Source organism: Megalopta genalis, chromosome 2 (genome assembly GCF_051020955.1).
Source record: "Megalopta genalis isolate 19385.01 chromosome 2, iyMegGena1_principal, whole genome shotgun sequence".
NCBI lineage: Eukaryota > Metazoa > Arthropoda > Insecta > Hymenoptera > Halictidae > Megalopta > Megalopta genalis.
In genome coordinates, this window is record NC_135014.1 from 1,655,957 (window position 1) to 1,671,421 (window position 15,465).

Sequence of the window (15,465 nt, forward strand, 5' to 3'; positions counted from 1 at the left end):
GAACTATGTACGTTAAGTACAATTGTTACTCACTATGTAGCTGCAACTAGCTGACTACACTATCCGGGTAGAGGGCGCGTGACATTGAATTTGAGCGATGTCGGTATCGGACCGACACTGCCGGTATTTCAGAAAGTGTAATGTGTGAAAGTGTAATATATGTAATCACAGATATACACATATACATACATCACAGTGACGTAATCCCATATGGGTGTATGGTCTAGTCTGATACATCGTCCGTCTAATTGTACGTATGTAGAGCCGAAGTGTTATTTTCATGTATATACATATGACCAGCATATACTCTACATATACATAAGCACACAAATACAATACAATTTTTAACACTATGTATGTATTTCAAGAATTGATAGAACATTCTGTATTTGAATTCATTTATTTTCTTTATAGTATTTTTACATACTTTGGTGACTTTAATTTATAAATTGCAAGTTCATGTTGTATACGTACCTATATGTTGTATTTCCTTAACAGGTCTTTTTGATACAGCCTTTCAACTCCAACGTGAACGTTGACGTTTGTTATTACCGAAATGTCAATGGCTTATTCGCTGTTTTTATTAAAATAGACAGTTCTGTAAAATGGGTGATTTCTTGGCGACTAACAATATTTGCGGTCAAAATTTATTACGTTTGGTGTCCCGTGGAAATGCTATTATAGCTGAATTGATGAGATTAAAGGATTATGTGCCAACAGTATTTAGGTTATTTATTATTATTACCAATTATGAACAAAATAAATATTATTCTTATAATAATTATTAGATCTTGATTTCCTGTTGAAATTGACATACTCCTACCGTTTTACAGTTTGGATTCAAAACAGATAATACAAAAGTATGGTTCTATTATAATCGATTTTGCATATTTTAAATCGGTTAATGTTTATGAGCAAAAAATAGAAAATGATCCAGTAAGTAAACAAAATGACATATAAGTTAATATAAATAATTATACTTTCATCTTTATTGAGTTTGATTTTCACATAATATAATTTTGACATTCATAATAAATAGCTATAATGTGTGTGTGTGTGTGTGTGTGTGTTTATATAGATTCTTCAAGAAACTGATGAGGATTTACGAAACAATTATTCGGATATAATTTCTAGATTTTATTTGGCATTTGAAAGCATACACAAGTATGTTACTGATTTAAACACATACGTAGATGAATTGGGAGATGGAATTTATATTCATCAATCTATAGATTCTATCATGCTAAATGAGGAAGGACGACAATTAATGGTACTGCAGTAAAGCATTATTATCATTAAATCCCTTCTTCTTTTAACACAAGATTTTTAGTTTATAGGATTTTTAACGTGTTTATGTACTATATAAATTTGAATATAATTTATATTTATAGTGTGAAGCAGTATATTTATATGGAGTTATGCTACTTCTGGTGGATTACCATTTCAAAGGATGTATAAGAGAAAGACTGTTGGTATCCTATTATCGATATAATGCACAACGGTCATCTTCAACAAGTGTAGACGACATATGTATGTTACTTCGTTCAACAGGATTTTCTAAAAATTCCAACAAGAGACCTGTGAATTATCCTGAGGAATATTTTAAGTGAGTTATTCAATTTTGTTAAGTTTCCAATACCTTTGATACCTTTCTGTATGAATATTTTTTTTTTTAGGAGAATATTATTGAATGACTCTCTGATAGAACATCTTATTGGACGTTTACGTTCAGATGAAATATATAATCAAAGTCTTGCTTTTCCACATCCAGAACATCGTAGTACTGCACTTTCTAATCAAGCTTCAATGTTGGTTGTTATTTTATCATTTAAACCAAGCATGTTACATTCACATACAGCCATGATGAGAGAGATAGTAGATAGATTCTTCCCTGATAATTGGGTCATTAGCATTTACATGGGAATAGTAATAAATTTATGTGATTGGTGGTCTCCATATAAGGCTGCAAGAACAGCTCTTAATAATACACTTGACTCTTCTAATGTTAAAGTAATTGCGCATAAGTATGGTCAGAAAATGAAGGTAATTATGTTTCCCGTTTGTGAATGTATGTTTCAAATTAATGGACCATATTTTTCTATGTATATTTTATATTAAAAATATATTTCAGAAATTGATATCAGAAACAGAGGAAGTACAATTAGCAGGCACTTTAGATGACAGTGCAGTAGGGTCACTCGTAAAGTTAGTTAAAGAATGTAACGTGACTTTGCACTGGATACTTTTACATACAGCAATGTCGACTATATCGCTAGAGGATTCGAAACGTTCGCGTATGCTCAGGCAGTTAGTAGTGAATGAAAGTAAATATACGACAGTTGACTGTCTTCAACTATTACTAAGTACAGCTCAGATTGAACAGGATGTCAAACAATTATACAAAGATGTACGAGTACAATATTTTTTATATTAACATAAAATCTATGATCTGTTGTATAATAAATTTCATCAATTAATTTTAGTTGTTATTTGGTAAAGAAACTAAATGGCTCAGGGATAAAGGAATATGCGTTGAGAGAATAATAGACCTTGCGCAAATATTTGGAGGTAATAAATCTCTTGATGGTATTGAAAAAAATCAAAATCTACATGCATGGTTTATGGAAATTAGCAAACACATTGACTCTCTACAACAAGAAGATGGAAGGAAAATAGCACAATTGTTACCGGCATTGGAAGAAGTGCAAGGTAATTGCAACAGTATATAGAATAAAAGAATTCAGTGAATTACATTGATTTATAACAAATTATTATTTGAATTGAAATGATTTTAGAATTCCATCAGTTGGAAAATAATTTACATATATCTCAGTATTTAGCTGATACACGGGAGATATTGCACAATATGTTACGTACAGGAAGTATCACAGAAGACACTATGATCAGTTTAAATATAGTGACAGATTGTTGCTATGCATGGAATATAATGGAATCTTTTATTGAAACGATGCAAGCTAGCATAAAAGAATGTCCTCCTACTGTAATTAAATTAAAAGCATTGTTTTTAAAAGTAAATTCCTATTTTTTTGTACTTGACATTATTTAGTAAACTGTATATATTTTGTTATGGAAATATTTATATCTTATTCCATTTCAGATGGCTTCGGCGTTGGAAACACCGTTATTGAGAGTGAATCAAGCACGTAGTGCAGATCTATCATCAGTATCTCAATACTATAGTAGAGAATTAGAAAAATATGCAAGACGTGTCTTACAAATAATACCAGAAACTGTATTTGGTTTACTCGCTGAGATCGTACATCTTGAGACAAATGCTTTCAAGGAAATTCCTACTAGATTACCGAAAGATAAATTAAAAGAATATGCACAATTAGATGATAGATTAAAAGTATTCTTCAATTTCTAATATTTTTTTATGCTTCAAATAATGATGATAAATAATGATTTCATAACAAATGATTTCATAATAATATATTTAGTAAAGATCTAACTCTGTTCTAGATGGCTAAGTTGACGTATGCTGTGTCAGTATTTACGAAAGGTGTATTATCCTTGAGAAGTGTTCCCTTGGGAGTGTTGAGAGTTGATTCCCATCGCTTATTAGAAGATGGTATACGACAAGAATTGGTAAAGAAAGTAACAGTAGCCTTGGATAATGGTCTTGTTTTCGAATCAAAATCAAAAGTAAGTTCTAAATAATGTTTACAATTTTTTTTACTCGAATATTAATAATTAGATATTTTTTATGTATCGTTTTAGATACCGATATTACAGAAACTTAATAATTTAGCCGCAATTATGGATGGTTATCGTAAATCTTTTCAATATATTCAAGATTATATAAATATTAATAGTTTAAAGATATGGCATGAAGAGGTAATTAAATTTTTACATATATGTATAATATAAAATGTATAATTATATTTATGGCAATATACGATCACTCCTTTTACTTATAGATAACATACATTATTAATAATGCAGTGGAGGAGGAGTGTGTTGGATCTTCTTGGACTTCAGAAAGGTCATCCAGATATTATCAAGACGACAAATATACGTCTGTATTAGATAATTCTATTACTTTTATTGGCAGACTTGCTCGAGAACTTGTTCGTATAACTGATCCCAAGTAAATTATTTTCTTTTTGTAATTTTCATTATTTTTTTATTTATAATATTATACTTATATTTATGTATGTGCTTTTAGAACAACTATTTACATTGAACATTCTCTTGCATGGTATGATCTCAAAACACAAGCAGAGGTTCTAAATTATAAAATATTTTCAAAAATATTAGAAGCAATAGGCACACCCGGCCTAACAGGACTTGATAAACTTATCTCGTTTTATATCGTCACTGAACTACATAGTTTCATTCATTACATAGAAAGGAACCTTCGCAACAAGACCTGGGCATCTACGTTAGATTACTTTGAACCAATTTTAAATTCCTCAGATACACTTAAAGGTATTTATAAATTAACATATTGAATGTCTATAACTCTACTCTGTAACGTAATTTTGTTTTATTCATATGTGTAGGTAATATACCAAAGCTGCATACTGCTGTGGCAACTCATGCAAATAAATTTTGTCCTCAATTACTCGAATGGATATTGAAAATTGGACATTGTCAACTTCTTAAAAAGAAAATAGCATACGAATTAAATACTACATGTAAATTTGAAGCTAAACACATGGAGGCGGCACTTCAAACACTGAATGCGTATATATAAATATCTTTTTTTTACAAATTTATTTCACATTCTAGTAATGAATTTTTATATGCCACTTTTTTTAATTTATAGAGCTGTTTTATTCGAGATTAGTAAAGGGAACTATTGTGATCAAAGCGAGGCTAAGAGAAACGAACTCCTGCGGGAATTGAATGTTAGATTAGATTGGGCCGGCATCAGTAATTGTCATAACAATGTCTATATTAAATCACCAAACCTAAATAATATTGCATTGATTTTGTTTTTGCTTACTGTATCGCAATTACCTAAAGTATACTATTGCAAAAATGCAGGTAATCAGTATTTAGATTTATAAATCTCTCAACATGCAAAAATAATTACAAATACAATTTTATTGTAGGTAGTCTTTTAAGTAAAAAGGCTCAAGATCCTCTGGATGCGATAATATTTACAATCGGAATACAAACAGTTTTACGCCAGTGCTCTTTTGCTGCAATGACAAACTATGTCAAATATCTTTGTACATACGTTATCTCCTGTGTTACACCTGACAGGTATTGCACTCTATGAACACTAATCGAAATGTGTGTTAAGAAAGATTTCTTAATGTTCTATTCAACAGTGCAAAAACCGGGAGTGATGGAAATACCGAAGGGTCGAATACTTTACATATTTTGGAGCTGTTTACAAAATATTCTGGTTTACCACGCTCATTTATACTTAAAGAAATTCCAGCGATTGTCATGGATCATTTTCAAATGAAGACTACCAAATAGCCATATTATAAGATATAACAGAATCTTTTGTATAAACTCAACTTATATCATATTATAATACGCATAAAGGAATGGATATTCTCTATTTTGTACATATGTTCACATATAAATTTGTATTTTATACATATATATAACAATTGTATGAGTTATTGTTAAATATAAAAAATAAAATTCTATTATTACTATAAAAATTCTCGTTTATTGAATTATCTATTTTTGTAGCAATAGATAAATCTTCAACATTAGTCTTTATGAGTTTATAATTTACCGAGGCAATACTTTAAGTACTCAACAACCCCTGGAGATTACATTGGTTCGACGATAATACTTCCGCGAATGTGTGGGTCGTTACTGCCAACACCTGCAGTGGGAATTTGTATACGCATTGGCGGCTGACGGTGAGATTTGCCGCAATCGGCGGTGGCGTGTCGTTTATGTAACGGTTTCTTCAACGTCAGTCATCTTAAACTATATCTAAACTGCCACCAACAAAACGAATTACAAGAATTGTCATCGCTGTACGGAATTATGACGTATTTGGCTTCTTTTACAGTACATATTTGCTTAAACACCATATTTTAACAAGCGTAGGCGGCTTCGTCGGCTAGAACGGCCGCCGGGAGAACGTTGAAAGCGCCGAAAGCTCCACCGTTTCTATAAATTACTCGGAAACGCTGTTTAAGTATCTAATAATATATTTCAAACGGATCGAAAAATTATACAATCTGAAAAAATAATTTTACATCCGTTAGAATCGTAGTTATTATAAAATATGAATAAACAGGGAAGTATTTGGCGGCAAGGACGTCATTGACGCAGTGGACGCCGACGGCGGCTACAACGGCCGCTGCAACGACGGTATCGGCGGCCTGATACAAAAGGAACAGCGATGAATCTCCAGCTCAGTCTCGCTTACGTGTCGTCACAAGACCACCTCTGCTCATCTATATAGTTTAAATTGAGTTGCTCTCAACTTTCATGGAATATCATGGATTTAAAGAATCTGTTCAAAATTTTGAATTTAAATATTTGTGGAAGTTTAGACATTGTAAAGTTCTTTCAATAACAAGTGCATCTTTCATTTCATAAAATTCACATGTATCTGTATTACGCATCCTCAGTTTAGTTTCATTCTCATTTGATTTAGTATATATTAATAATTGTACTACTATTGTATATTTAATAGAAAAATGTAATAATGTTAATTTATCCACGTGAGTATAAATAATGCGTATGTATTTGTCTTGCGATAGATTCGTTGCTAAATTGTAAGTAATTGATATTTACTACATATTTTATAAGTTCTTAGTCTGTGTAAATCTATACAAAACCGCTAATTTCTTCTAATTTCTATGATCTCGTAAAAAGTTCATCTTCTTCATAGTCGTGTAAGAGTAACATAAGCAATGGAGACGAAATTATCCCATTATTTCCATCACGTTAAGGAAAGCATGATTATAATATTTTGAATTTAAACCGAAACCTGACTTTTATTGACAGTATATGCCAATTCAGTATAATTACTGTTTCGTCTCTATCATTTTATTATACGAAAAGATACGAAAAAGAATCCGAATATGGATAGTATTATCATAATTATAAAATGTTACAATGATTTCTTAAGAAGTATATAGAAATACATGCTACTCTAGGTCTTTGTCGTATCTGTTTGTTTTTTCTGAATAAAAATGATTAGTTTCTATATTAATATGTTTGTTGCAAGGTGGTAAATCGTAACAATTTTTAATATTAGAACACCATGCGGCCGACTATAATCATCATTTTGGTTTTCGCCGCCGGAATGATCGCTGCGACACCTAGACACCGTAATTACTCTCATTTCGTGAAACATTCTGTGAGACCCGAGCGGGTAATTCGTGGATTTAAACCTGTAGTGATGTCCACCGCATACGGCTTCGGAAAAAGACAAAGTTCTGCTGATATTTCGAATATTAATAAAAACGAACGTATCTTATTTACGCTTCTACGATATTTCCCTCAGGGGTATGTACACTAAGAAAATTTCAAATAACTCCCTAGTCAATTATTTTCAAATTACACGCACACACACATATACTTCATACGTTCAACGTTCATATAGATTTTTCGTTTCGCAATAGATAATATTAACAATAAAAGTTCTGTATAGAACAAGGTTTTCATTTCAAGATTTTGGCGTCCAGACTTCAAACTTTAAACCGCGTCAATTAATACGATTCACAGAGTTCTCGAATGAAGCATTATTACAATACAGCATTATCACTTAATGAATGATTTTAAAAATCGCTAAAAATATACAAATACCTTGTAACATCTTCGATTGCGTTGATTATATCTTGCTTTTAGGATACCTGTAGAATGGCTGCTTCAACAAATGAAAACAAATCCAGCTATCGCTTCAAAAGTAACCCAATTAATAATGGATGGACGTGCTGACTCAACATCGATAATAGATCGTGTTGATCCTGATAGAACAACTTGGCTATCGTAAATAAATCATTCAACGACCAAATGATGTATAACATTTCTAGCTTATACATTATAATAGTTTAATAAATCTGCGATGATAAGACAATTATTTAGTACCGTTGATATATATATATATATGTGTTTAGTTCAATCAATGTTTTTTTTAGAAAAAAAGTTGTAATTTCCTACCTACGGGAGACTTTTAAAACTTGCTGGAACAAAGTTCAATTTTTTCCTCTGTAAAAAAAAAGAACAATATGATTTAGACTCGTGGCGCCATAAACGGCGAAACAATCAAACTAACCAATATGCATGCGGACGATGTAGACTGTAGTCTACATTGTAGAATGTAATCACCGTTTTTACTTTTAAAAGGCATTTCCCTTTATTTTAAGCGCTTGATTAATTAGAACTGTTAAGTACGTATCAATAAATGCATTAATCAACAATTGTCGGTAGAATTCTTTTTTATGAGAAATTTCTGTAAATAATGGAGGACGTTAGTCAAAATTTTACCATGAACTAAGTTATGATTAGTGAAATGCTCGTATACGTACGTACTACATATGTATTACACTTCGTAAAATTTTTATCAAATAAATTGGATTGCTTATATTGATATATCATAAATAAAAAATAAAAACGTCTTAAAAGGTATCGATGAATAATTTCGAGTAAATACACTATATGTTTGGACCATGAACTACATAAATGCAGTGATTAGAAGAAATACTATGTCATGCTACCGAATACTGAATATTCCTAGAGTACCGAACTGTACATACATACATACATTATACATAGCAATATGTATCGTATTGCAAATATCGTGTTAGATTTTAAACACCAATCGATTACTACACAGTATTGATAAAATAAGGATGTGTGACATTTATAAAATTGTTATCAAAATTTTCAATTTTCTATGTGACTGTGATTAGATTCTTTGAATGAAGTGTCGGGTGAAGAACTGATTAAACAAAGCAATATTCACAAGATAATTATATACCGTTTTGCAACAGTTTATGCCTTTTACTTGTTTAACCTTTTTAAAACTGATATATTACATGCATCTTTGTTTGTAGAGTAAATTTTTGCTGCGTATCAGTTAACCGGAAAAAATACACGGTTAGTTCAATATGGTGGAACGTTTTTGATACGCAGACTGTTTTCTATTTTCTTTTAAAAAACGGTACATATTGATTCAAATTTCTATAAGAAAATAGTAACTAAATGAATACGTGAAAGCTTGGTGATCATACGGTTTCATAGAAATTAAAACAGCTGACGTGTATTTCATAACAATCTACATTTATTTGAAATGAATTGTCTTCATCGTAACGATTACACATTTTGCGAAAATGACGCGTATGTTATCTTTTTAAAATGTAACTACCGTAAAAAAAAGAGTGTTGCATTATTATTGTGAATCGTCAAATTCTATAGCCGAACTTTTGTAAAACTGCTAAACCTTGATATAAAGTTGTGATAAGTTCAGAGAACTGTCAATAATATTTATGATAGCACATTGTAATTATTATGTACTTTGAAGTGGAATCTCCACAAAAGTATCCAATCACAAGCATGTGAGTAACATTGTATTATAAGTCTTTTATATAATTTTAATATATTGACATTATTCTTGTTACTTATTCTATTACAAAACTGTTTTTTAAATATAATATCTGTACCTTTTGTAGGAATAAATCAGTGGAAGATTTATTAATCTCTAGTCACGATGTAATTACTAACATAAATTCTGCTGGATTAGATAATCAAAATTCAGCCACAACTAGGGGAAATGGTACATCCGATAATACCCAAGAATCACTAACCGGAGCATGTGGAGAACGAAGTAGTCCTGTTTCAAGTCCAAATTTATCTCCACGTCCTAGTCCAAAAGCCCGTAATAAACGAGATCATTCTAAATCAAATAGCGATTCAATTACTAAAGAATCTAATAATGTTAACAAATTGGATGAACACCAGTCGCATGTAAGATTTTATAACATTTATTGTACTTTTGTTTTAAGGTATTCACTAATGTAATGTATTGTTTATATTTAATAACAGGATGCAGCAAATAAATCATCGGACTCTTCTCAAGCTCTAAAAATTCCACACGAGGGAAAAAAAGAAGTTCGTGGTGGAGAGCGGAATAAAAAGAAATCGTCTTGGTTCAATGTTTTATATCCAACATATAAATCAAGGTCTGAAGATTTTAAACGAATATTTAAAACTGTTCCAGATGATGAAAGATTAGTGGTTGGTAAGTAATTTGCTAATGATACATTGTTAATAAGAATAAATATTTCTATTCTAGTGATTTATTTTTATAATATAAGTTTTGTAAATGTGAAAAAGTGTTTGCCAAAGAAATATTTAGTTCTGATGAACAACTAATACAACATTTACTCTTTAATATCATTTTACAAATTTCAACATTGCTCGAATTCTTATCAACAGACCTGAATATTTCTTTTTTTCTATTACAATTTTACCTTTTTTTAATGTTACTATTTCAAAAAGAAAATATTTTTGCACTCTATGCTTTCTTCATCAATTTTTTAATATCATTAGATATAACTTGATATTTATTTTATTTGCTGAGAAAATAAAGTTTCATTACAAAAAGTCCAATTGCAAATAAAAATTTCATAAACATGATACATACTAAGAAAAGAATGTTACACAGTTTAATAAATATTATTCCACAAACATTTTTTCATATATACAGAAACAGTAGAAATATTTTACGTTTTAATGCAAAATGACTTGTTATGTAATAAAATATATTTATTATTGACAATAATATTGGTTATATTAAATAATATTATGAATTATAAATTTTAAATATATATCACGATGCGTGATTTTTAGATTATTCATGTGCACTACAACGTGAAATATTGGTTCATGGAAGGCTTTATGTTTCTCAAAATTATGTATGCTTTTATGCAAATATCTTCAGTTGGGAAACCGTATTATCTTTACGTTGGAAGGATGTTACATCTATTACCAAAGAAAGAACTGCCATTGTTATTCCTAATGCAATGATAATATCAACTGCCACAGACAAGTTTTTTTTAACATCTTTTGGTGCAAGAGATAAAACATATGTAATGCTATTTCGTGTATGGCAAAATGCTCTTATTGGTGAGGTATGAACATTTTATATAATATATAAATACATTAATAACTCATTCAGGTTACTTTTACATGAAATCGAAAAGAAGTGTACTGTAATGTATATCAATATTTGTTATATGAGGTGTTTTTAGTTAGCAGATAACTACAGTAATCTTACACGATTGACAAATATCTACTCATCTTTCATATTTCATGCTACTATACACACTTTGGAAGTTGTGTAATTGATTACAAGACTTGTATGGAATATCCCAGAAAGGTGCAACAAAATCATGACAAATGAAAAATTGCAAAATCTTCGTGACAAAAAAGTTTATAATACAGTTTCTTATTTTCTGATTGGCATCGTTTTTGAAATATAAGTAATTAGAGTTTCGAGATCTAAGCATGTGGTAGAACATTGACGAGAAACGCGTATAAGTACATGTTTGCATACATTATATCATTAATAGTAAGTATTCAATATACTTTTCGTGTTTTTTATTAAATATACCTTTTGATGGATGTCGGATTTTCATGTAACAAGTTAATTTTTCTTGTTTTCGTTATTTTCTTTGTTTTAATACATTTGAAAAACACAGTAACTCGTCGCCATCAGTGTTTACATTTAAGAACGGTAAACAGAACGCAACCGCATTCAGTTTCATTGAATAGTACGTGTACCTGGCGAATATTAAAATTAATCGTCTCCGAATTTCTCTTCTCATCCGGTGTGAATACTTTCAACATTTGTTACTTCACTTTGCATAAGTAATCACCTTCATTTAATATTTTAATTAAATGATTTATATTTTTGAAGGAATATGTGATTGAATGATATTCTTGATAAGAATAGATAATATCAAGCAAAGTTGTTGACTTGTATGAAATTAATCGGACAATAACAAGTCATTGTGATATAAATACAACTGAAAGGAAGTTAATAGAAACCAAAAAGGAATTTGTGTAGTTCTAAATTTTATAATATATAGTAAAATGTTTTCATTTGACTTGTTTATTATGATAATCTCATTACATTAATTTGTTATGTGATATTTTTATTTGTCTTTCAAATAGTATTCTAATAATTATTTTTTTTAAATATGTAAGTTGTGTATATTTGGTTATTTACATTTTATTACTTTTAATTGCAAATTCATAATGTGATAACATGATTTTAAGTCACACCAGTGTTCAGATATTGTGTTTACCTTGTTTTATGTCATACTTTTTTTGGATCATACACTTTTCATTGTCTTACGATTTTATTGAAATATATGAAGAAAATTAGTTCAAATTCAATTTTATGGGTTTTTTTATATTTTAATGTGAGGATTTTGCATGTATTAAATATTTTGTTATCATTTCACAATACCTTGTTTCTAGAATATTTCCACTAAGTTATCTATTACTTTCTTTTTCCATTAAAGCTACTATGTTTGGTCTTTTGAATTTACTGAAGCTATTTGTTCTGATATTTGAAATATTGTCAAAACAAATACAAAAATTCGAACTTATCACTTAAACACGTATCAATATGTGCATGTGGTAATTAAGAAGTGCGTGACGGAAACCGAACCACACTTAATTGCTTTTATTTCGAAAATGAAGCCTCCGACTTCATAATGGTACATTTCACTGTTACGCTATATTTTGTATTATGCACCATAATAAATAAATTTATTTGACATGTGAAATAACATGTTCAAATTATAATTTTAAGCATAATATATTTAACTTTTTAGTCAATGAGTTCGGCGGAAATGTGGCAACTTGTTCATTCAAGTTATGGTGATGAATTAGGTTTAACATCGGATGATGAAGACTATGTTCCACCATTACCACCAGTTGATGATGAGAAGTTATCAACAAGATTATCTGTGGAATCGTTTCCCGAGGTATTTTATAACATAAACATATCAAGAACAGTTTGCAATTAAATGATGCAATTATATACACATATATTCTCTCTTTGTACAACATCTGTCCCTTATAAAATTAAAGCTCGAAACCAGTAATGTAGAAAATTTGGCAACTGGAACAGAAGAACATCGGTCACAACCAGATCCTACTTTGGATGCGACAGATCTTAGCGATACAACAGAAAGTGAAGCTGAAAAACATGGATGTACGTAATAAAACTTAGATTTATGTTTTTCTAAATTGGTTCTTTTTTATCTTATATTGTCATGAAAAATCATTTTTTTTTAACTTTTTTCATCTATTGCTGAAACGATAGATAGAAAATGAAAAAATAATTTCTGTATGTATTGTTACACAATATATTTACTGATTTTAGTGAAGCCAAGCATTCGAAGCAATGTAGTGTGTACATCACCTCATGAAGGACGCCTGATTGGAAAGGCCACATTGCCCATTCATATTGATCATTTATTCACTTTGTTATTTACAAATTCTAAGTTTTTCTTAGACTTCCAAACAGCTCGTAAAACTACAGGTAATTCATTTATATATAAGGGATCATTTAATCCAATATGTAATTAATTTGTTACATACAAATGTTTCGATTAATTTAGATTTAGTACAATCATCTTGGACACAAAATGAACAAACGGATCAAAAAGTTAGAACTTTATCTTTTACAATAGCTTTGTCCCAACCCATTGGACCAAAAGCTTCTCATATTACGGAAACTCAGGTAATTATTGAACAGTAGTTTATCAATAATTAAATAAAATGTAAAAGTTTGAAGTATTTATTTTATCCTATATTATATGATAAAATATTTTCAGATAATGTTGCCATGTAGCAGACCAGGTCAATTATATAGTATTGACGTGGACACTGTAAATGCTGGAATTCTGTATGCTGATTCATTTCATGTACAACTTCACTATTGTATAAACAGTATCTCGGAAAATGAAACGGATCTCACAATTTATGCTCAAATAAAGTATAGAAAGAATGTATGGGGTTTTGTAAAAAGTAAGTACTTAAATAATATAGACTTTATATTTGCGATAGATGATGAATTATTTTTTACAACAAAAATAGGTGTCATTGAAAAAAGTTGTTGGGCTGGATTAGAAGAATATTTTACAAGTCTAATAAAAGCGCTAACTATCGAGTGCGAAGAATTTAGTAATACTGGAGGGTTAAAGAGAAAAGCAAGAAGAAGACGTCGAATTACGGGAACTGGTATTACTTTACAACCTCTTTCTTCAGATCTCGTTTCTCCCAGTTTACAAAATGCTCTGAATTTGCCACATAGTAATGATAATACCGGTATGTGAAGAAATAAATCGATATCATATTGTTGCATTTCAACGTATTACATATTGTAAATCATTTTGAACATACAGCTTCTGGAGTTCGGGGCAATCCAAATATAATAATTAGTTCAATGCTTTTAATTGCTGTATTATTCTTGATGGTAATTAATGGCCTATTATATTATAAACTATGGAGTTTGGAAGAAGCTGCAGCCTACACAATTATGGATTTACATGTGTTAAAGTACGTGCTTTATGTTTAATACTTATAAGACTATATAATTAGAAAGTGTCTACACGTGACTACTTTTTAGGAATACTCCAAAGACTGAAGAAGATTGGATCCACTTATTACAACAACAAGAAAGTTTGCATGATGTAGAAATGAGAAAATGGCAAAGAGTACTACATACTGCTGCACAATTACTTAGGCAGGTATGTCGCACATTATATATGTAATATTATAAAATTATAATATCACACATTATATAAAATATAAATTTATATTTTCAATATAATTTTAAAGACAGAAGAGTTACTAATGGAGCTACAAATGAGTATTCATCCTACTGCATCAGGAAAAATGTTCTCGGTCTTAAAACCAAGTGTAGAAAATTTTAATTCGCATACAGCGCAACAAAGTTATTCAGAGATGTAATAAGGTATACAATATTTAAATGAAAGGATTATTGTAATATGATACGTATTTAAAAGTATCGTTACAGTAAACTTTAAGTTTTCCAAATAAGAGGGGTATTATTAATAATCGTTACACACACTTGTATATAATTTATAACGTGGCACAGAAATATGCTGTGATGCTGTATCTTTTAAGCACCAGATGTGCAGCAACATACAAAATATTTGACACATAGGAAATGTAATTCTCTATTGATTCTAAAGATATGTAGTATTACATTTTCTTTCTTATGAAATATTAAATCTATCAGATCTCCTTTGATGCCCATCTTATATATATATATAAAAAAACATACATACATTTATAAATACAGGCATGTATATTTGTGTATGTGTATAGATAATGTATATTAGAATATTGTAAAGGAAAAAATAAATAATTTTTAAAACCACACATGAGGTCATTATATTTTAAGTTATCTTGTATTCAATCTAAAATTATAATTATGTTTCAATTATCTATTGACAGAGGCAAAGA

At 29.8% G+C, this 15,465-nt stretch overlaps 3 protein-coding genes and 1 long non-coding RNA gene across 9 annotated transcripts; 3 read left to right on the plus strand and 1 right to left on the minus strand.

The window, feature by feature from the left end:
* Positions 1-125: 125 nt before the first annotated feature.
* Positions 126-5,648, plus strand: Strump (WASH complex subunit strump). Of its 5 annotated transcripts, none has more exons than XM_033475678.2 (18): positions 126-250; positions 499-727; positions 834-936; positions 1,079-1,270; positions 1,392-1,606; positions 1,677-2,043; positions 2,132-2,407; positions 2,484-2,709; positions 2,796-3,031; positions 3,119-3,370; positions 3,484-3,666; positions 3,742-3,858; positions 3,942-4,111; positions 4,190-4,452; positions 4,527-4,710; positions 4,793-5,013; positions 5,082-5,235; positions 5,304-5,648. In XM_033475678.2, exons 2-18 carry the CDS (start codon positions 606-608, stop codon positions 5,455-5,457), a joined length of 3,435 nt encoding a protein of 1,144 aa, XP_033331569.2. In that variant the 5' UTR covers positions 126-250; positions 499-605; the 3' UTR covers positions 5,458-5,648. The 5 variants fall into 5 exon arrangements, with proteins under 5 accessions (XP_033331569.2, XP_076384789.1, XP_033331568.2 ...); XM_033475677.2 differs by having other exon boundaries at positions 203-354; XM_076528674.1 differs by lacking the exon at positions 5,304-5,648 and having other exon boundaries at positions 202-354; positions 5,086-5,228.
* LOC117223417 (uncharacterized) lies at positions 5,556-8,636 on the minus strand. 2 transcript variants are annotated; one of them, XR_013037210.1, is made up of 4 exons: positions 8,484-8,636; positions 8,231-8,407; positions 8,116-8,163; positions 5,556-8,015 (listed from the first exon to the last, which is right to left on the minus strand). It is a non-coding gene; the product is annotated as an uncharacterized LOC117223417 (long non-coding RNA). The 2 variants fall into 2 exon arrangements; XR_004490918.2 differs by having other exon boundaries at positions 5,556-8,163; positions 8,484-8,635.
* LOC143263862 (allatotropin) lies at positions 7,217-8,032 on the plus strand. Its single transcript, XM_076528683.1, has 2 exons — positions 7,217-7,461; positions 7,804-8,032. The coding sequence occupies exons 1-2, from the start codon at positions 7,217-7,219 to the stop codon at positions 7,946-7,948; spliced, it is 390 nt and encodes a 129-aa protein (XP_076384798.1). The 3' UTR covers positions 7,949-8,032.
* Positions 8,637-8,792: 156 nt separating the features above from the next.
* LOC117223413 (protein Aster-B) lies at positions 8,793-15,381 on the plus strand. The gene is made up of 13 exons (XM_033475680.2): positions 8,793-9,512; positions 9,627-9,921; positions 10,000-10,195; positions 10,807-11,087; positions 12,801-12,953; positions 13,060-13,183; positions 13,355-13,513; positions 13,593-13,714; positions 13,809-14,001; positions 14,071-14,301; positions 14,379-14,532; positions 14,603-14,723; positions 14,815-15,381. The coding sequence occupies exons 1-13, from the start codon at positions 9,466-9,468 to the stop codon at positions 14,944-14,946; spliced, it is 2,208 nt and encodes a 735-aa protein (XP_033331571.1). The 5' UTR covers positions 8,793-9,465; the 3' UTR covers positions 14,947-15,381.
* The last annotated feature ends 84 nt before the right edge of the window (positions 15,382-15,465 follow it).